This window comes from Callospermophilus lateralis, chromosome 16 (assembly GCF_048772815.1).
Source record: "Callospermophilus lateralis isolate mCalLat2 chromosome 16, mCalLat2.hap1, whole genome shotgun sequence".
Taxonomy (NCBI): Eukaryota; Metazoa; Chordata; class Mammalia; order Rodentia; family Sciuridae; genus Callospermophilus; species Callospermophilus lateralis.
In genome coordinates this window covers 57066444-57088397 of record NC_135320.1, presented here as the reverse complement: position 1 = coordinate 57088397, position 21954 = coordinate 57066444, and the positions used below count along the sequence as shown (strand labels likewise).

At 37.0% G+C, this 21954-nt stretch overlaps 1 protein-coding gene and 1 pseudogene across 2 annotated transcripts; both read left to right on the top strand.

Moving 5' to 3' along the window:
* Positions 1–6497: 6497 nt before the first annotated feature.
* LOC143381956 (proteasome subunit alpha type-2 pseudogene) lies at positions 6498–7348 on the top strand (annotated as a pseudogene).
* A 5383-nt stretch (positions 7349–12731) lies between these two features.
* On the top strand, positions 12732–19022 carry Znf706 (zinc finger protein 706). 2 transcript variants are annotated; one of them, XM_076836025.1, is made up of 4 exons: positions 12732–12923; positions 16034–16170; positions 17975–18082; positions 18719–19022. In XM_076836025.1, the coding sequence occupies exons 2-3, from the start codon at positions 16036–16038 to the stop codon at positions 18068–18070; spliced, it is 231 nt and encodes a 76-aa protein (XP_076692140.1). In that variant the 5' UTR covers positions 12732–12923; positions 16034–16035; the 3' UTR covers positions 18071–18082; positions 18719–19022. The 2 variants fall into 2 exon arrangements, with proteins under 2 accessions (XP_076692140.1, XP_076692139.1); XM_076836024.1 differs by lacking the exon at positions 12732–12923 and adding an exon at positions 13196–13283 and having other exon boundaries at positions 18719–18834.
* Positions 19023–21954: the final 2932 nt, after the last annotated feature.

Genomic DNA, 21954 nt, shown 5'->3' with positions numbered 1-21954 from the left:
GCTGGGATTACAGGTGTGCACCACTGCACCCTGTTCTTAAATATTTCTTAAAACAAAATTTTTTATGAATTGAGTAGTAGTGAAATTTAGATTTAGATTTCCTGAGAAGAACCTAGAAACCTTTTGCCCATGATATTTATTACGGAAAAATTGATACATGGAGAAATCCTGTAAGTAGAAAATAGGCTTGGTACTCCTTTATTAAAATTAAAAGGACTAGACAATATCAAATGTAGGTAAGAATGATGAGCAACAGGAATTTTCACACACTGGTATTAGGATGTACAACACTTTGAAAAAAAAGTTAGGGCATTACTCAGAAACTAGACATTCATAAACCATATGACCTATGTATTTCACTCTTATTTATTTACCCAAGATAAATAAATATAGATACTCAAAAATGGACTTGCACAAAAAGTGCATAGCATCATTATCGTAGTAATTAAAAAATGGAAAAAGTTTGTTTTCCATCAATAGGATCCTAGGTAAATAAATTATGGTATAGCTATACAACAGAATTCTATTTAACAATAAAAAGACTAACCAACACAACCTCAAAATGTAAATATGAATCTCAAAAACATTATGCTGATTAAAATTTGGTAGAGTAGGGAAATAACATGAAAGTTTAAAAGCTGGAATTAAATCAGGGTGTGTATTCTTGTCCAGTTTCATAGCCCAAGACATGCTACCTCAGTTTTGCCTCAAGGAAAATGAGAATAATAATCCTTGCTGTGAGAGTCAAAAATGCATAGATGTGATTTTATTTAGAATTTTTCATCTAGATTATCATGTATGTCTTTGTCTAACTTTTATTGATTTGAGAGCGTTTGGTAAAGATCACTGTGGAACAAATACTATCATTTGTCAAAACTAAAAAGATAACAGTTGGCAAAAGGTGAGAAAAGAGAAAATATAATTTAAAGAGAGTATTGTGTAAAAAATGTTTTATGTTGTTCCAAAAAAAAAAGATTTTGCTGAGTGAAAGAAGCCTTACCAAAGAGTTCATGTTATAGGATTTCATGTATATGAAGTTCAAGGAGAGACAAAGCCAATCAACAAAGAATAAACTAGAATGATGGGTCCCTTTGGTGGGGGTGGGGTAAAGATGAATTGTGACAGGGAAAGGCAAGCTTGCTGGGATAATGCTAACATACTATATTTCATAGGCTGTTAAAAGAGACCAAAATTCATCAAATGGTACTTAAGATCTGTGCATCTCACTGTATGAATATTTTAGCTCAAAAGAGTACAAATAAATATCAAGCTCTTATTACTGAAGGGCATTTAGAGGGAAGTACACTAATGTCTATAAATTTAAAATTCATTAAAAAAATAAAGGTGTGGGCTGGGGATGTGGCTCAAGCAGTAGTGCGCTCATCTGGCATGCGTGTGGCCTGGGTTCAATCCTCAGCACCACATACAAACAAAGATGTTGTGTCCGCTGAAAACTAAAAAATAAATATTAAAAAATTCTCTCTCTCTCTCTCTCTGTCTCTCCTCTCTCTTAAAAAAAAAAAAAACAAAAAAGGCGAACAGAGGGATAAGTATGTGGGTAACTGATAAAGCAAGTAAAGTGCAATGCTAATTGTAGAATCTATGGGTGAATTTATGGCCATGTACTCTAAAATTCTTCCAACTTTCCTGTATGCTTCAAAGTTTTTGCATTTAACAAATCCAAAAGAAATTAGAAGTCTTAATCAAAATTCCTGTCCAAAATATAGAAATGGACATAAGTATGCCCATAGATATGTACATAGAAATGGGTATCAATTTAAAAAATAATTTAATAATAAAAAATGTTTTTGAGGGCTGGGGACGTGGCTCAAGCAGTAGCGTGCTCGCCTGGCATGCGTGCGGCCTGGGTTCGATCCTCAGCACCACATACAAAGAAAGATGTTGTATCCGCCGATAACTAAAAAATAAATATTAAAATTCTCTCTCTCTCCTCTGTCACTCTCTTTAAAAAAAAAAAAAAACTGTTTTTGAAAAATTGTAAAAGTGACCTAGATGTCCTTGATAATAATAATAATGTCCTAATAATAATTTTTATTATTAACTTATGGTGGATTTTAAAAGTTAATAGTGTGTGCCAATTCTTTGAAAAAATTCAAAAGAGGTAATTCCAAACCATACAAACATTGGCTGATCTATTCAACTCAGGACATCACTACTGCAATTTTAAGTAAAATCCACAGGGTGGCAGAGAAAAGAATCACAGAAGATGTGCACATTTCAAAAATGAATAATAGAAGATATTTTATTGATTCTGTTAACAGATTTTCAGACTTTAACATGAAATTCACTATACAGAACACAGAACAAAATTTGCCATCCAAGTCTCAACACTGATTTTAACCTAGGATTTTTGTTTATATGAAAAATGATGAAGGGCTGGGTATATTATAGCTCAGTTGGTAGAGTGCTTGCCTTGCATGCACAAAGCTCTGGGTTCAAACCCCAGTACCACCAAAAAAAAAAAAAAAAAAAAGAAAGAAAGAAAGAAAGAAAAATGAGGAGGATGACGACCTGCTATACTTGTCCACTCAATTCTATTCCCTTTTGAAGGTTAGATGAGTGACTGACTTGCAGTGACCCCTCTCATTGCTCACATGATGAATCAGGTGCATCTATCACTCTCCATAGTTCTCAGTGATCCCAGTCTCCCCAGCTCCTGTGGAAACCAGAAGCCACCAAGCTTCTAAACCCTTGGTCAAGCACTTGCTTCACACTGTTAACACCCTTCCTCTCATTTTAAGCAAATGCTTTTCTGACTGTGATAAAGATTGAAAGCATCAGTAGAAGTAAATGATGTAAAGAAAAAAAAATCCCTACAATGTAATTACAAAGAGGCTAGCTAATAAATGAGGAGCCTAGACATATTTGAGTTTTCATAGAAATCAACATATGTTTTATACATAAGATTAACCTCATGATTATTCTGTTTGAGCAGGCCTTGATTTGTCTCCTCTCATTAAAGCCAGAATTAAAGACAGGTAATCAGAACAGAGGCCAATTTGGGTCTGGGAAGTTGGAGAGGGATTGCAATGCTAATGCCTTCAGAGCCCTTCCTCCACCCTTATCAAGATAACCTGTCCCTGCCCCAACCTGTGGTTAAGGTATCCTGTCCCAGGGATTGTCCCTCCCTACAGGAAGTTATAAAAGTTGTTAATTATGTCCCCTTCCTCCCCAGATCACTCTACCATGGCCCCTCCAGCCCATCTGCTTCTCACCTTTTGGCCATCCCACTGAGCATCCCCTTTTTAAATAAACCCAGCTTTATATTCTTGCCTCTATCTGATTCTCTAATGTTATACTCAACATGTGAGGGAGCAGAACTTGTCACTGGTAACCAGTGGTATCATTTTCCAAAGTGATTCCTAAATTAAGCCAGTCCCTCTCTAGTTCCCTTCTTTAATATATGTGCTTTGGGATGGCAATCAAGCAATGATGATTTAAGAAAATATCAGTAGTTATCTGGTTTATTTTGTTTGGAAGGAGGAAGAAGATGAATGAGAAAATAAATATCAAATCTTTGAAGGCAGAGTTTCTCTTGCCAATAGAGGGCATATTTTTGGACCTTTGGAAATGACTGCCCATGTAGTAATTCTGCAGGTGCATCATGCTATTGGAACTCTCCAGAGATGAATAATACAAAGGAATCAGGGACATGACACATACAGCATTCAAGTATGAGAGAGAGAGAGAGAGAAAAGCAGATGGCTGCTCTCAGACACTAACCACTGAAAATACCAACCCCTGATTTAACATGAAGATCTCATGATCTGTGTTACATTGTGCTGAAAAGCAAATTCCTTGATGATTCCCTCCCTTCCTCCCTTCTTCCTTCCTTGCTTCTCTTCTTTCTCCCCTTAACCTGACAAATGCCACCCTATGGGAACATGATATGAGAACTCTCACAATTTCAGACTCTTCATGTTTGTCTCTGCTGGACTTGTCTAGCAAGTCGACTCACCCTTTTTCTACTAGGCAGCACAGATAAACTGGTGTTATTTAGAAGCACACCCTTCTCTAAATGCTTATTCAGCTGCATTTCCAATAATTTGGACCTGCTGCCTTCATTACATTTCAATACCTATTTATGACCTGAAGTTTTCATTTTGCCACTTTGTGATCACAATTCAAGTAAGCACTTTATATTATGAAAGTGGGAAATGCTGTGCCAGCTGAAAGATACACTCTCTTAATTGTAATAATAATAAAACCAGATAGTTTGTCTGAAAGAACTCAGGATCCATCATGTTATAACAAATATGTGTTTTACTGAATAGCAAGAAAAATCATAATAAAATATGTGTTTCCCAAAAATCTTTTTGGTCAAAAATAGGGAAAATCTCTATTTCTCTTTCTTTTCCCCATGTTAAATTGTTCCTCAAAGTGAAAATGTTTAAAAAATACAATTTTTCAATTAATTATAGTTACTTTGTAGTTGATATCATAGTTCTTAATGTTGTATACTGTCTTTCCCTCCAATTAATTGGGTTATTTCAGAAATAAGTTAACTACTTGCAGGCAGTCCTCTACATGGTAAAATATACTATGGGGCAAAATGTTGGCTTAGATTATCCCCGTGGGTAAATGTCAAAGCGGAGACACAGTAACATAGCATGACTTGCCCAGATGATGCAAAAATTTCACATCTCCTGGACTGAATGGTTGGTTAGGATAGCTAAGCAGACTCTAGGGCTAATTGGTCAAGTGCTTGGGGTCTACCTCCCAATGGAACAGATAATAACACACTATTATGGTCACAGATTCTAGCAAGTCAAACATCTGATGCATTTAAGCCAGGGGTCAAAAGATGGATCTGTCAAGAGGACCTGTGTATATCTATTCATCCCCACAAACAGACTTGGCTGAAGCACAAGTACAGCAGAGGCCAGTCAGTGGTGAAATTAACCACTCAGATTGGCATACATACACACATCTATCTTGGGAATTTTAACTATACCAAGTATGTAGGAACATCCTGATGGCTATATTGGATGAATCCATACGTCATGCTACATTTCCCCCAAATGACACATCACCTGTTTATTAAAGACATCCTTCATTTATTCATACTTTAAATTCTAAGCCACTAAAAATAGTTCTCTTTAAGGTTAAATAATTCATGTTTACTGTTGACTTTCTGAAATCATATTAAAAAAAAAGATAAAATGTCAGTTAAATAAAACTCACATTTAGGTATTTCAGGACTCTGGTTAAGAAGAAATAAGAAGGGTATAAACAATAAATTTCTCATACATTATACTTAGCAAAGTTAAAATCATGACTTAAGATAATCCAAATTGTTGTAAAAGAAATCTACTGCAAAACCTTAATTTTATGATTAAGAAACAAGAGCCAAAGGTAATGAGATTTCCTTGTGCAGCCCAGAAAGGCAGCTGGGTGTGTTTATGACAATAAAAAGAAATTCGGCCCCCATGGTTGATCATCTTAAGTCTGATACATAGTATCAGCCATTCACAGCCAAAGACTGTGAAGACTCCACATTGGCATTCATTTCCAGGCAGCATGCCATGGGGGGAAAGAAATCAGGATTTAGAATCAGACAGTTCTGAATTCTCAATACTGGCTCCTTTACTTACTGGCCATCTATCTTGTAGTTATATGACAAGAAAACTCTTGTAATTGTAGTTTCTTTATCAATAAATTGGGAATCATCAGACCTGTTCTGATGTAAGGGTTAGAGATACCAACAAGTGCACCAATAAATTGTAGTTTTACTATTATCCTAAAGAGGCTTTTATATAGAAAGAGGCTATTAAGGACTTAGCCTCAGAAAAGCATGTTCTATGACTAATTATTTTAGAAGGAACAAGTAATAGCTACAGTGGCTCTCATTCTCCATCTTTATCCCCAGATACCTTTGGCACCTTATATTTTAGGATTAAAGTCATTTATTTTGAGGCATCTGGCCTAGTCTAGAGGTTTCATGTGTGATCATGAAATATTGGAAAGTGGCATGGCCCTCACAGGGCCTGAGTTGAATGATTTGGATATCAGAAGATGTCCTGAGCAAGAGAACCAACCCTCTGTAACTGTAAAAATAATAGGAAACAGTCTACACAGACAACTGAAACTGAGCTTAGGTCATTGTTCCATTGTACTCATGGGGTTTTATATTGTGGAGGTGACTGAGTGATGACACAAGAAGGCCAATGCCATTGAAAGAATTTATTGCTTGTATTTCCTAGAGAAGGAGGCATGCCAAGCCACACAGGGCCATATGGGGAGCACTAAGTCTGGTCAGGAGGCAGAAGCAGGAAAGAGGAGTCTAGGCCAGAGCCTTTACCAGGGCTTCCCAGAGAAGGCCAGGGAAGTTCGGTAAACAGCTTAGGGCTGGCCAGTGTGATAAGCTTCAGGAGGCTTGGGGCAATCAGAGTGGTCTGTATTGCTGGACACCTGGCCCTGGGATAACTTAGCAGGTTAGAAATATTGACATGGGTGCTTTGGTTCTCTGGGTAAAGATGTCAGAGCACGGTTATAGCTTTTCGCTAACTATATTCAGTTGAGATGAAACATCGTACCCAATGTAAGAAAATCATCACTGAAGAATTTTTTTAATTATTAAAAAACAAAATAAGGGAAGAATTCTGGTTTGGCCACTTTCTTAAAGATCAGTAATACCCCTTTTAGTTGTCCTATCTGACTATTGAGGGGAGCCCATCTGATAAACTTGTCCAGATTGAATATGCTTTGGCTACTGTAACTGGAGGAGCCCCTTCAGTGGGAATTAAAGCTGCAAATTGTGTGGTATTAGCAACTGAGAAGAAATAGAAATCCATTCTCTATAATAAATGAAATAGTGAAGTGTTTACAAGCTGGAACCAATTACCAAACATAGAGCTTTGGTCTATAGTGCCACAGGCCCAGATTACAGAGTGTTTGTGCACAGAGCTCGAAAACTTGCTCAGCAATATTATCTTGTTTTCTAAGAACCCATTCCCACAGTTAGCTGGTACAGTAAGCAGCTTCTGTGATGCAAGAAAATACCCAGACATGTGGTGTTTGTCCATTTGGAGTTTCTTATCTGTGGATGGAAGGAGGGACAACCATATTTATTTCAGTCAGATCCATCTAGAGCTCACTTTTCCTAAAAAGAAAGAACTATGTGAATGGGAAAATATTGCTTAAGAAAAGATATAATGAAGATTTGGAAGTTGAAGATGCCATTCATACAGCCATCTTAACCCTAAAGGAAAGTCTTGAAGGGCAGATGACAGAAGATAACATAAAAGTTGGAATCTGCAATGAAGCTGGATTTAGGCCATTTACTCCAACTGAAGTTAAGGATTACTTGGTCGCCATAGCAGAATAACGAAATGACTGAACAATCCAGAATTTCAGATAATCTATCTACCAAAACATGTTTAAAAAATGTTTTGTTTTGCAGACTTTTTGCATACTTATTTCTACATGATTTACTAGACTGATGTTTTTAAAATGACACTTATAAATCATAAAAACTATTATATAAAAATGTTGACATGGCATATGATAGTTAGATATAGGAGGTGGTTGTGAGTAGACTTAGACTTGGTTGATTGGGATATGAAAGTTATCCTTAAGTAATTTGTTTTATCTTTAGGAATTAGCTAGCCCCAGGAGCGAGAGTCTCTCTTGAGGGCTATAAGCACCGACCTCCATGGCAGATCATAAGATATAGAAAAAAATGTCATGATTAGCATCAGAGTTCCAACAAGTATTTCCCCTTAGTTCATGTTATTTTCTATTTATCCCTCAACTATCTAGTCCTCCTCTGGGGAATACAGAAATTTCTTTCTTTTTAACTATGTAAAAATAAGCAGCTTTGTTTTAAATTTTCATTCAGATGGAGTTTGGAGTGACTTTTACTCTGCCTAAATAAGGTTCACTTAAAATCTGTGAGTTCTGTTGAGTCATCAAATCACAGAAGTTCAAGGACTAAAGGGGTCTTGGAAGTCACTCGGTTTAACTCTTTCATTTTCCATCTGGGGAATCAGTCATTAAACATTCTTTTGAGGTTTAATGGCTTAAGTACTATTAAAAATCAAACTTAGAATATAATTAAGCATGTGATTAAAAGAACTAATAACCACACCCTGCCAAAAAGTGGTTTAAATTTCAGAGTGCAACTAAAGTTTTTTTCTTTTATTGCCTTCCCTTCTCCAAAGTTATACTTCAAAGTGGAGATATTTTTGTCAAGTCTTTGCAGATCAGTGGAAGTGAGGAAAAACTACAGGAGCCATTCTCAGGTCATACTTCTGTATATGGTTTCATCCTGCTGTCATTGATGCAATCAACCGACCTCAAACAGTCAAGACCACCCATCAGACCAAGATAGCTGCATGGCTAAAAGGTACAAGCCCTCTCCTAGTAGACACCTAATTGAATTCTTGCCTGGAGAAGAATGAATAACACCAATCATGATTTTCTTGTTTACTTCTGTTCCCTATCTGCCTGTTTCAAAGTAATAATGGAAAGAAAGCAAGAATGGCTATGTTAAATTTGTACTCTCTTTTTCTTAGAGCATTCAGCTGCCTGAAAGTCTGATAATAAGGATCGTATGCAGGGAACTAGAAAAACAGAATGAAGGAAAATGAAGCATGTCTTTCTGGAATGAAAAATAGAAACTCTAATTGAAGGGAGATGCCAAGGGTACCAATAATACCTGAACTGCTTACAATACCTGAACTTAGATACCCTTCTGAAGTCCAGAGTACTGTGAAGATATACATACTACCAAAAACATGGTGAGAAGTCTATTAAAAATAAAACTCATGTCTTTAGTTTTTGTTTTATCAAAGTAAAAATGTACACAGGTTAAAATCAAGTAGTCCTAATAATGTTATGAAAAAAAAAAAAAAAAAAAAAGCAGTTTCCCACCTGCCAAATTTCTTCTCAGCAGCAGCTACTTACAATTTCGGTCTTTAGATACTTACGTGTCTAAATCTATATTTCTTGAATTCCACCCCATCCCCAATTTTAGGCATTTTCTATGGGCTTCCCACTACAACAAATGACAATGTAGCTCTCTTTCAGCTTCTCCCCGCTAAGACACATGCTAGGCCCCACCACATGTACAGACTTTATATTCCTTTATACTCTCAATAAACTTTTATTCGTAGGTAGAAATGTGGTTAGATCTGTATTTACATTATTCTCACTATGTTAATGCTATTCATTGCTGAGCCATGGGATACACTATGATGAACTTGTCTTTCTTGCATAACTTTTAATCTTCCAAGTAGATGATCATTGTCTTGCTTATTCTTGGCTTTTTTGCCCAATGTGCTTATTACAATTAAATCCAAGTTGTGCAATCTCTCTATAAGTTCACACTCATAAGGCAATCTATTAATTTCATTTGCTTAAAGTTTCTCCTTCATTGAACTATACTGGTTGGTCTGTAGGATTCTGCAGGCTGCCATCTTGAGCTCTTCATTCTCTTCTTGCATGTTTCCTTCATCTCATGAAATAGCTGGACTCCTATTTCCTGGATCCTACATCACTTGCTTTCCCTGTTTACTCCCTTACTTTGGTTGAACTCACTTGCTTATAAACTCAGCAAGGAAACATGCATACAAGGGAAATATGTTGTATTTCTTTCTCTATTGTCTCTAATGTTCAATATGACTGTTAAGAAGTCCAATACCTTTCTGTTTTGTTTTGGCAGTGTTGGGGACTGAATCCAGGGCTTTGTTTAGGCTAGACAAGCACTCTACCACTGAGCTATGTCCCCAGCTCACCATTCTTGTTCTTAATTCTTTGAAAAAACTATTTTACTTTTCCCTTTCTGGAATTTTGGAGACTTTTCTCTTTGTTCCCAGTGTTGTGAAATTTCATTTTATGTGCCTTGGTGTGGGTTTTCCCCATCCATTGTGCCAGCACTTGTTGTAAAGATTTTGGTCATGCAGATTTATTCCTATATTTTCCTCTAAGGATTTTTAGTTTTAGGACTTGACCCATTTTGAGCTGTTTTTTTTTTTTTTTTTTTTTTTTTTTTTTTTAACATAACATACAGTTGGGATCCAACTTCATTTTTTTTTTTTTTAACATGTGGATATACAGTTGTCCCAGCACCATTTACTGAAAATATTATTCCTTACCCTTATTGAAATTTTTGATGCTTATATACAAAACCAGCTGTCTAGATGTGAAGTTTATTTGTAGATTCTCAATTCTATTCCACTAATGTATATGTCTATTCTTATGCCAACACCCACAGTCTTAATTAGTTACTATAGTTTTGTAGTAGTTTTGAAATTTGGAAGTGTCTTTCAATTGTTCTTCATTTCAAGATTATTTTTGGCTATTCTGAGTTCCTTGAATTTCCATATGAATTTTAGAATAGGTTTGTTGATTTGTATAAAAATGCCATCTGGAATTCTGATGGGATTTCACAAAATCTATAGGTAAATTTGGGGATTGTTTTCACCTTTATAATAGTAAGTCTTCTGATCCTCTGAAGTTAGGATGTCTTTTCATTTACTTAAGTCTTCTTTAATATTTTCCAGGAATGTTGTTTAGTGTTCAGAATAAAAATTTTGCACTTCTCTGGTAAAGCCATATCTAATTATTTTATTCTTATGGATGCTATTCCAATAAATCACATCAGTTTTTAAACCTACGTTGACTTCTCTGAAACCTACAGTGTTTTAGTATTATAGTTTAGTTTTTTAATTTTAATGGACATACATGTGACTTACAATCAACGTCTTCTTAGATTCAATACAATGTGGTATTAGATGTGAAATGTCTATAAAACATCAAAGTGGAGATGAGCACTAGGCACTTGGATATATCAATAGGGAACCCAGAAGAACTACAGGCAGAAATGTGGGGGGGTCATCTTAAGTTTGATATTTAAAGCCACAACAATTAAGATTCTTTGAGGGAAAAGAGCACAGAGAAGACAAGAGGACCCAGCCCCAAGGTTGCAGCCCAAGAAATTTATCTCAGCAAACAGAAGTTTAGTAGAAGAGAAGTAACTAACAAAGGAAATGTTTTTGAGCTTATTGTCCTTATTGACAGAAGGCTCTACAGGCACAGGACCTTGTCCCTTTTGCTCTCTAATAAACCCCCAAGTTGAATAGTTCACTACATTTAGATATTAACCTACATGCCAGAGATAAATTAGAAATTAAGGCATATATGCCAGCCAGGTTTCACTGTCCGTTTCCACTGTCCACTGTTATTCATGATTTCCTATCTCTAGGTTCTCCAAGTAACCCATCCCTCAATTAGTAGGACCAAAACAACGATTGTGATTATGGTGACTAATGACTAAGCTATAGCTTCATGATATGACATAATTCATTCAATTAAAATGCCTACATGTTTAACCACACTGCTAGTCACTGGGCATATGGTGATGAAAATGGATTTACAATTTAGTACCAGAAAGATATTAACAAAACTAAAACGAATAATTTAAAGCCAATAAGAAAGGGAGAGTGTGAAAAGTGAGGGCGAGAGGCTGAAAGGATGAGCAGAGAGGACTGCACATTCAAGATCACTGCGTACCATATTTCATTCAGTATTTTATCCACTTAAAATTCAATAGGCAACTAATTCCTTCCTGGCTAGTTTAAACAAGTCTGTGGCATTTATATCCCACTCAGGTAATTTATAATATATTCTTGTTCAACTAACATTTCCTAGTCACTGACATATTTGGGAGACTCAAGACTAGGGACCAAGTGAGAACATCAAAAGCAAAAGCTTCCTTTGGGGGGAGGCTTATTAATGAATCTAATTAGAAACCAAAATGGTAAAGGGTTAAGACTAACGCACATTTCAAAAATGTCATTTCTGATCATCAGCAGATGTAAATAATTACAATTGCTACCAATAAGATATTCGAAATGTACTGTCATTGCTTGTAAATCCGGGCGGGGGCGGGTGAACTTTCCTCTCTACTCTCCCCACACTCCAAATTAGCTACTCAGTAAATTTTAGGAATCAGTCTAAATCGGCCAAGGAGGCCTGGCTAGCAATTTTTAACGCGGCTGTCAGACTTAAATCTCGAACTCACTAAAAGCCCCAGGTTGGTAAAAATACTGGGGGTTTCCGTGGGAATGAGGTAAAAGGCGACCGGTGAGAGAACAAAGGCGGCGCGTCCCCGTAAAAGGCCGTCCGGCCCCGGCCTTACGAAAGACGGGGGCCGCGGGTGGAGGGTGTCCGGGTGGGTGCCCTATGCCGCGCGGCCCCGGCGCTCTTCTGCGGGGCCCGCCCCGGGCAGGCACCTCAGCTGGTGCACGGGAGGGTGCAACCGAGTCGGGCACGCCAGACGGGAAGGCGCGTGAGAAGGGACGCGGGGGCCGAGGCCGGGCTGCTGGCCGAGTGAGTGAGCGGGTGGGAGACTTGCGAAACACGCCGCGGCCCTGTCCCCGGACAGGACCGAAATCACGTGGCTGCCAGGGCCAGGAGTAGAAGCCGCCCAGAAAGAGCACGCGGGAAGGGAGGAGCGCCTAGGGACAGCGGGCGACATCCCCTGCAGTTCCCTTCCGCGAGGCCCCGCCCCTCGCGCTTATGTAATAGGGGCGCGCTGCCATTGGCCCTCGCGACCGGAAGGGTGCAGGCGTGCGAGAGGGGTGGAGCGGGAGGCCGCCGCAGGAAGGCGAGGGGGCGGGGCCGCGAGGCGCTGGCGGCGCTGGGGTGACTGGGAGCGCGGCGCGGCGTGCGCGGGCACGAGGCCGAGTGGCCTGCCTAAGGCTCAGGCGGCTTCGGGCGCGCGCGGCGGCGGGTGTGCGAGGCGCGGGCTGTTGTGTTCCCGGCTCTCCTCTTTCCCCTCTTTGGCGGGTGGAGGAGGCCGAAGCGGTGCTGGGCGCGCTCCCCTTCCTTCCCTCCGCGACTTTCCCTGGCCCTCTCGCGCTGCGCGGTCTCTCCGACGCAAGACTGTCCCGGCCCGGGTGAGCGGCGGCAGGGGCGGCGCTGACGCCGCAGGACGCCCGGGAATCAGGGTGGGGGAAGCCGGCGAGGGGCGGCTGGGACCGTGGGGCGCGTGGGGCGCGGGGGCGCCGGCCTCCCGGGAGGCGGCGGGGCCCGTCCCGGCGCGGGCTCCGGAAAGGAGGGGAAGCTCGGGTGCCTGCCAGGCCCTGCAGGTGGCCGGGTCGCCGGCCGGCCGCGGGAGCAGCGGTAACTTTACCCGCTGGCGACAGCAGCTGGTCGGTATATCGAGGCCGGGCTCTCGGCGACCCAAGGGGCCGGGTTTCGTACAACCAAGGCCTCCAGCTGACAAATCTCGGGCCAGGGTCCGTGAGGACTGGCGGGTAGGTGAGGGTTATGTGGTCTTTGGTGGCTGGAAGAAGGAGGGGGCTCACTGAGGCGGGAGAAGACCTGGGAAAGGTGCTGCAGGCTGCAGCTGGGTTATTGGAGTGTTGAGTGAAGGCGCCTTTACTCTGGTGATTTCTCCCGCCCTTCTCCCCAGATGGATGTAGTTTAAAAAGCTAGGGTCAGGATGTTGAACACTACTGCCTGGGCCTCTTCCTTTCAGATGGTTACGGATAATCAGCCTACTTCCTGAATCCAGAATCTTTTTCTTAATTCTTGGTTTGCTTTTAAAAGGATCTTTGGAACAGGGCTTACTTGTTGCCTCCTGCGAAAGCTCCTCATTTTGAAAGAACTCGTCCGTTCTACACTTCCCTTTTTGCAGTCCCCTCAGAAAAGCACACTAAATAAGAGTTACATTAAAAACCAGCTTTTAGGTTATTTGTAAATGATTTCTTGCCCTTCCATTTGTCATATTTAATCAGGGAGAAGTTATGCATACGATTTTGCAGAAAATTCGATTGGTTTGAGAACAAATCTTAAGTTGAGCTGTCCAAAAGCAGGTGGTTTGTTCGTTTGCATTTTGGCTTTCAGAAAGGAAATCAATGCAGTGTGCTGTCAGAAGTTAGAGGCCTACCCCATGCTGTTAGCCTGTTTGATAAAATTTCTTTTGCCTAGTTTTCTGTCTCAAAAATAAGAACAAACGACAACTACCTTTTTTGTTAAAGTTCTTATGACTTTTTGTTACTGTTGCTAGGTGGCAATGAAAAATGGGTTAATCTGTCATATAATGTTTTATTTTGTTCATCTTATGATATTGTACAGATCACTGCATGAACATGTAATCAAAATAGTTAATAGCTTCTAGATAGCAAGGAAACTTATGGAATTAGTGGTCTGCCATTGTGTAAGATTTTTCTTCAGTGTTAACGATTAGGATTTTAATTAAGAATTGTTTAAAACAATTTTATCCACAAAAGCAGTGTATTAACATACATAAAATATATTATGTGTAAGAGTTAAGATTAAGATAAAAGAGATAACTGGAGTATTCTAACATAGGTTCTGATACTAAGACATTGAGACATTAAGAATGTTACAAAACATTGGTGTACATAAAGATTGAACACCTGACTGCTCTCATCTGAATATACTTTAAGTATTCTTTTGAAAAAAATAATGCATTTGGCTTAAAATTAATAAGGCTTAATAAAAAATTGAAGCATAGTTGTAGGGACTAACTGCTGGTAGTAGTCACCATTATTTGGTAGGAATTGGGTTCTGGTATTAAGCTAGCATACTAAACATTTTTATAATTGGTAAGATCTTCAGCTGGCTTTGAAAAAGAAAAGCATTGATCCTCTTCTGAAATTATGACTTTAAATTCACAATGCTAGTGGGAACTTGTCCAATCAGTGTATTTACTTATTGTGTCCCTACTACATCCCCTTTTTTGGAGGTAGGGAGGGAAGTTAGTTGTTTCTATGAAATGCTTAGACCTTACAATCATTATCTAATTAGGGTTCCCATCAGAAAAACCAGCACTCTTGAACATTTTTAAATTGTTTAAAAGAAGTCTTTAATTTTAATGAGAAAGTAAAAGTAACTTTTCTCAATGACAATTTTTAATTAACTCACATATGTTCACTTTTGACCACCAATAACAAAAAAAGTGGTACCTTTCAACTTTGTAAGGGTGTTCCTACCCTTAAACCAGGTTCATTCTCTCAACTGGGAACTAATTAAATCTCATAATGACCATTTAGGAAAAATTAGAATGGCACAGTAATTTCATGAAACCTAGGTATTTAAGAGAATAATTCCTCTTTGGTAGCATAAACTCCTTTAGAAGGACTAGTTAACAGCTCTTATTTGTCTTAAACAGTTAAGAATTGCAAATTACAACTGTAAATACCAGAAAGGGAAAGTTGCTTTGAAAAGTAACCAAATAAATGTTAGGGGGAAGCTAAACTTTTTGGGAAAGCTTTTGAAGATTATATAAAGTGAACAATCTTAGGTATATAGCTCAATGAATTTTTACAAATAAACATACTGTGTAACCATTACCTGGTTCAAGATACAGAACATTTTTAGCACCTCATAATTTCCTCTCTTGTCCTCTCTTCCCAAATCATTGCTCCATAAACCCCAATGTCACCTCTTTCACTTTAGAGCCTTGCTCTGGCCCTCACTGTGCTAGGTTTGGAACCCAGGACCTAGCACAGGTTAGGGTGATGCTCAAGCACAGCTTCATACCCCAGCCTCCTTTGCCTCTTTTGAATTTTATATAATGTATATTCTTTGTAACTGATTTATTTAACATTCAGATACAAACTTGGTGTCACTTGAAACAATAATTATTTTAGAATGCTGCTTAGTATTTCATTGTATGTTTTGTGTTTGTGTGCACATTGATGTATCCATTTTACAATTGTTGAGCAGTTGGATTGTTTCTAGTTTTGAAACAGGTTTTCTGAACTTTCTTGTATTTATCTGTGTATATACATGTTTATTTTTGTTGAATATATACCAACAGAGGTCATAGACAACTGCCAACCAGTTTTATTTCCTCCTCGGTGGTTGATTCTAACAGTTTATAATCCAGTAGCATTGTCTGTGAGAGTTTAAAACCCATACATTTTGATTGATTAAAGTTTCTATAAAATTTAAGGCTTTAACTCTGAGATGGTTATTTAGATTACTCAATATTAGAATAATTAAGTCACTCTAATGCCTTAACTTCTGTTTTTAGATATGGCTCGTGGACAGCAGAAGATTCAGTCTCAGCAAAAAAATGCCAAAAAGCAGGCTGGACAAAAGAAGAAACAAGGACATGACCAAAAGGCTGCTGCCAAAGCTGCCTTAATATATACCTGCACTGTCTGTAGGGTAAGAGGACTTGAAAGACATTGCTTGGTGGACAATTCTTTCATTGTAAATTGATTTGTATAGGTTAAAATTTTGTAACGCTAGCAAAATAGATGGTTTGTTTGAAATAGTAGATTTGACAGCTGGTTGTTTTAGGAATTTGTCTTCATGTACCCATTTACAAAGCTTTGTGCTTGGCTTCTTGGCCAGATGCAGATTTCTATGATCTGAGGAACAAAGAATGAAACAAGACTTTTTCTTTATGTAGGATAAAGATGTTTTTATGAGGGAATGTAATATACCTTGAACTTTGTAAGAAACTTAGGTCTACATTCTTGATATAGATTTGACTAAACTTTGTTACTATGCTAGTAAAAATACTTCTGATTATGAATATGGCTTTTAATTTGTTTTCTTTCACTAAAATCCAGAGTTAGAGTGTATGGTAAAACCATATAGAATGTATTCATGTTGAAGGCTATTATTAGAATTAATTTGTTTTTATAAATTTAAAGAATTGAGCAACAAACAGCATCTGTGGCGTGCTTACCATGTGTCAGACATACAGTCACACGTTTAGCCCACATAGCAATCCTAACATCATCACACACCTAGCTCTCCAGCTCCCTTACCTGAGTGGAATTGATGGTATGGACGGCAGAGGTTTTTTGTTTTGTGTTTTGTTTTGTTTTTTATTATTATTATTGTAGATGGACACAATACCGTTATTTATTTTTATGTGGTGCTAAAGATCCAACCAAGGGCCTCATGTGTGAGGCAAGCACTCTACCACAACCCTAGCCCATGGCAAAGGATCTTGATAAGACATGATTCCTGGACTAAAGTTTGTCATCTATTTAAGTTATAACAAAAAAGAAGTTTATAACTACATAAGAATTCTTAATAGTAGCGAAGCATGGCAGAGCTTGCCTATAATCCTACTGGGCTCAGGAGATTGAGGCAGGAAGATCACAAGTTCAAAGCCAGCCTCAAGAACTCAGCAAGACACTGTCTCAAAATAAAAAGAAAGGGCTGGGGGCATGGCTCAGGGGTTAAGTATCTCTGAGTTCAATCCCTGGTAACCCCCCCGAAAAAAAAATTTAGAGAGAACCTATTACATTAAATACCTTGTTCACATTGAGCTTTGATACACTCAAAATGATGGAATTGAGCAGCTTCTGATTCTGTTTGAAAAGAGGGTGAAAATAAATTTTACTAGGTTAATGATGAAGAAATACCTTGACCTAAAAGTACAAGAATTAGTTCACATATTTAAAAACTCAAAACCTTTTATTTTATGTTTTATATTTTTGAGCATGTTAAAGAGTAAATGAATTAAGGTTTTTGCCAAAGGAATTCATTGTTATGTAGTGTGTTATTTGAGAGCTGAAAATGCCTAGCATTGGGTTAAAAACATAAGTCTTAGGCAAAGTAAATTCTGGGGTTTAGTTTCCTTAGCATGTAGAACAAGAATGATAATAGTAGAAGCTAGAGTTTACTGTGGAAGTGTGTGAAAATTAAGGTAATATATTTGGCACAATAAAATGTCAATAAACATTACCTGTTGTTTGCTATTAATGAGATAAACAAATACTTTTATATTTGACTTTCCCCTTTTTTGTTAAATGTAAGAATGAGGTTTTTTTTTTTTTTTTTTTTTTTTTGGCAAGGTTCCTCTTTATATGCTAGCTGCTAAGTTGTTGGAGCTTAAAGGCAATTTATGATAACTGTCTATTATAAACAAGTTCAGGGTTTTAAAAGGTAACATGTTTTTTATTTCATACATGAAGTCCATTTCTTCTTTTTTGTATAATTTCTAAATTAGACACAAATGCCAGACCCTAAGACCTTCAAGCAGCACTTTGAAAGCAAGCATCCTAAGACTCCACTTCCTCCAGAATTAGCTGATGTTCAGGCATAAAGTTGTTTACAGGTAATTGACCTTTTTTTTTTTTTTTTTGGTCTGTTAATGTCAGACTTAAATACAAGAGCAAAACTAATTTCTAACTGTGAAGTTAATTTCTGATTTCTGAGTCTTTATTACTACTACTTTTTAATGTTTAACTTCGTTACTAGAACCTAACAATTGTTACTTATAGTTTACTAGAATGCTTTATAATTATCAAAAGTTTTTTTCCTCAGATCACTTCCTTTGAAACATCCCAAGTTTTTACTACTGTATCAAAATGGGGTCGGGGGTAGGGGGATGAGTGAACATTGGCCATCTCTAGCTCAAGAATGAAATACTTATCAGCTGCAAGAAAATAGTTATTTCTAAGGTTTTTAAGGGCCTTCCTCCCAAAAATGATGCAAACGAATTTCCTGAGCACATTTTTACAGTTATTTTATTTAATAGTGCTTAGCAGAGCTTCTAAATATTAAATATAGTATAAAATGTAGGCATATACTAAAAACTTTTTTGAAAATAATCAGTTTACACTTTTTATGTGCTTGGATTTTTTACCCCTAAATGGTGTGTATGGTCTTTCATTTTAGACATTTGAAATGCATTGTTAACTTGGATTTGTACAATGGGTATGTTCACTGAAATTTTCCTTATGTTTTATAGGTGAATTCATGACACCTTTGACTCTTCTACTGTCTCAGACCTTAGGTAACAAACCTGCAGCTGCTTTTCTAACAAACTGTTGATCAGCAAAAATAAAGGGGCTACAGAAACACTCATTTTTATGCTGTTCCCTTTTGGGCTTCATGCAAAGACAATTCTGTGTAAATGTACAGTTGACTCTGATTTGGAAATCTGAAAATCAGTCCATCCTTGTTATAAAAATTTTTTTACAATTGTAATTATATTGATGTTCATATTGTGTAAAATAACTCATTTAATAAAGTAGTACTTTGATTTTACAACATCACAGGATAAATGGTTCTACAGATTCTGTTCTAACTTTCCTTATTTGCCTTATAAAAATCTAATGAATTCAGCAGCTAGAATTACAAACGCAACTTTTATCTCCCTTCTCAGCTCAGTGCAGGTTCCTTAAACTAAAGCAGACTCATTCATTTAAATTGTGCATGTAATTTTATTGGCAGTTGATGATTTAGGTGAAGAATGACTTTATCTGCTGCCTTAGAATATTGCAGTTAAGTATCATGCCCCCAATGATCATTTCACATGTTTAGAATTGACAAATTTAAATTTCCTGTATGAATTGATTGGGTGTAGCTACCAGTCAGGGGTACCCTGTAGAAAACTAATACATTTGTAAAAACAATTGGATTATCAGTGAGCCCGTCTAAAAAATAAGTTTCTGAAGTATATGTCAAAACAAAAATAATCATTAGTCCTATTGTTTAATAGAAAATATGATGGAACAAATGTGAACTAGTAAAAAGATTTTTTATAAATTATAGTGGATTTATTTACAGATTGTTCAAGCTCTTTAATTTTAAATTGAAGCATAATTTTTGAAGGAGTTTTAGGAAGTTATTAATTATTTGGCCAATTTTATGAATGAATTTTTGCATTAACAGGAATTGAAATTATTTGTGATTGGTTAATTCCCAGAATCCTCTCTATTGAAACGTTGAATTTAGGAATTGGCATTCTGGTGGTTCCTAAAATCAGACCATATATTATAGTATGACTTCCATTCAAACTAGAAAAGTATTGAAATCAACCAGTATGCCCAATCTTTGGGGACTAAGGATGGGAGGTGCTTTTGTTCAGTTGGATAAAGTAAATGCTACCCAGTTAAGGAAAACTCAATTTTAGTGTTCTTTTAATTTGCTTTTGTCAACTATTAACTTGTACAAATGAAACTGCTGTAACTCAGTTTAAATTTTAAAATTAACATAATAGGAAGAACACTAAAATATTTACTGCTAACTGCTTAGAGCCGCATATCTGATCCTGTGGATTACAAAATGCATTCCCTCCTTCTGCTGTAACTCATTGCTGCATTTGTTACTCTGCCCACCTTGTTTGTCTTCACTGTAAGTTTAAAATAAGATGTTTGCAAGGAAAAGCTTCAGTGCTGATAGTTTCTTAGCAACTCCTATTCTTAGACCCTTATTTTTAAAATCAGTTCTTTTGTTTCATGTATTTAATTTCCTAAGTTTCAGACTTAATGTTGTTTCCTAATATGTCAATTGCCAGAACATTAGTTCTACCTAATTTCTTGTGGTGTTTATTGTAGAAGTTCTGGTTAAATTACAGTTTATAAGTTTTTGAAAGTGCTTTGAGCATATGTGTGTTTATTTTTAGTAACAAATCATTTAAAACCCATTCACAAATTTTGGTTTAAATTTTTTTTCATTTGTTTTACTGACTGTAATTCAGAATAAAATTTTTTGTTCTTATATTTAACCCTTTTTTTATAAGCAGCTGAAGACACCATATTTAACTCTGTATTTCAGTGATAGGGAAATAGTCGGATTGATCTTATATAAGACATTAATTCTCAATATGGGGATTATTAGTACAATCCCCTTTTTGTGTTTTGAGTTAAATCTGCTATAAGAAAAAAAAATTCCAAGTCTTAAATATCTTTGTTTATTTAATTTGAAGATTCTTTAACAGATAACAGCAAAGTTTATTTAAAAACTGTTGTGGTGTCTTCAAAGACTTGATAAAATACACTGAGAGAATTGCCATTCTGTATTTACATTAGTTGCCAAAAGAAACGGGGTTAAGATTAAACTTGTTTCCATTCTCTTCAAATGGATATCCCCATGTTTAATTGACACACTGGGGCCTCAGTTGTGTGCTGTAATGTCTTATTAAAGAAGATATTAAAGAAAACTTAACTAGTCTAATTTCTTTTACATTTTAAGAGGTTTTGATATTGCCTCTTTTTTCTTCCTTTCTAAACATAGAAGAATTGTCTCTTGAGTGTAGCTTGAGTTCTAAGAACGACAAGAGATTTCTTTCATTTTTCATTGTTTTTCTTACATTCTTTTGTGTATTTGGGGTCTGTAGAATACTTCTTAAGAATGAACAGAAAGAGTTTATCATTCTGAAACCTTGCAAGTTAGGATAAGTGAGTTGTTGAAAGGGGGACAGTAATTACTGTTAACATAAATACAAAACAAAAAATACTTAGATCAATTAGTTGAACTAGATGGATAAGTCCTTGATGACCTTGATTTCCATTTTAAGATAATACTTTTGGTTTTGTATTAAAGACACTACATAGATAATAATCACATCATAATTCAAACCTGAGATGTAGCATGAATAAGGTAGAATTTACAAACATTACTGCCCCCCCCCCCATTCCTTAATTTTCATTCTTGTAATACTTGGAACATACTTGGCCTATAATTCCAGGGACTTTGGAGGCTGAGGCAAGAGATTGCAAGTTCAAAACAACTTAGGGCCCTAAGCAGCTTAGTGAGACCATGTCTCAAAAAAGGGATGTGGGTATGTGGCTCAGTTGTTAAGTGCCCCTGGGTTCAATTCCTGGTACCAAATAATAATGTGGGTGGTGTAAAGGACTTTTCCCTAATATGTGATCAACCACACTCCAAACTATAATTGAAATGTTATATTTAAACTACTCAGTCTGAAATGATTTGTACTAGATTTCTAGTTTGGGGGTTTGTTTGAGAGTGTATGGTAGTAAAGATCAACACTAGGGGGTTGTGTTTACTTGACTTTACACTCTGAAATAGTTCAAAGTAGCTTAATTTTCATAGAAATTTTAAAAATATAAGACCATTCATTGTGCAGATTTGATAAAACATCTATTTGAAAGAATAGATGTTTTATTAAGAAAAGTTCATCCTGTCATTAATTGTGGATTACCATGTTAAACTAAAAATACCTTTTTCATTTTAAAT

What these genes read in the sequence shown, in the direction of transcription:
- Znf706 (XM_076836025.1), top strand. Translation starts at nt 16,036, where the DNA reads ATGGCTCGTGGACAGCAGAAGATTCAGTCTCAGCAAAAAAATGCCAAA. An exon ending in ATACCTGCACTGTCTGTAGG is followed by an intron (nt 16,171 to 17,974) that starts GTAAGAGGACTT and finishes TTTCTAAATTAG; the next exon opens with ACACAAATGCCAGACCCTAA.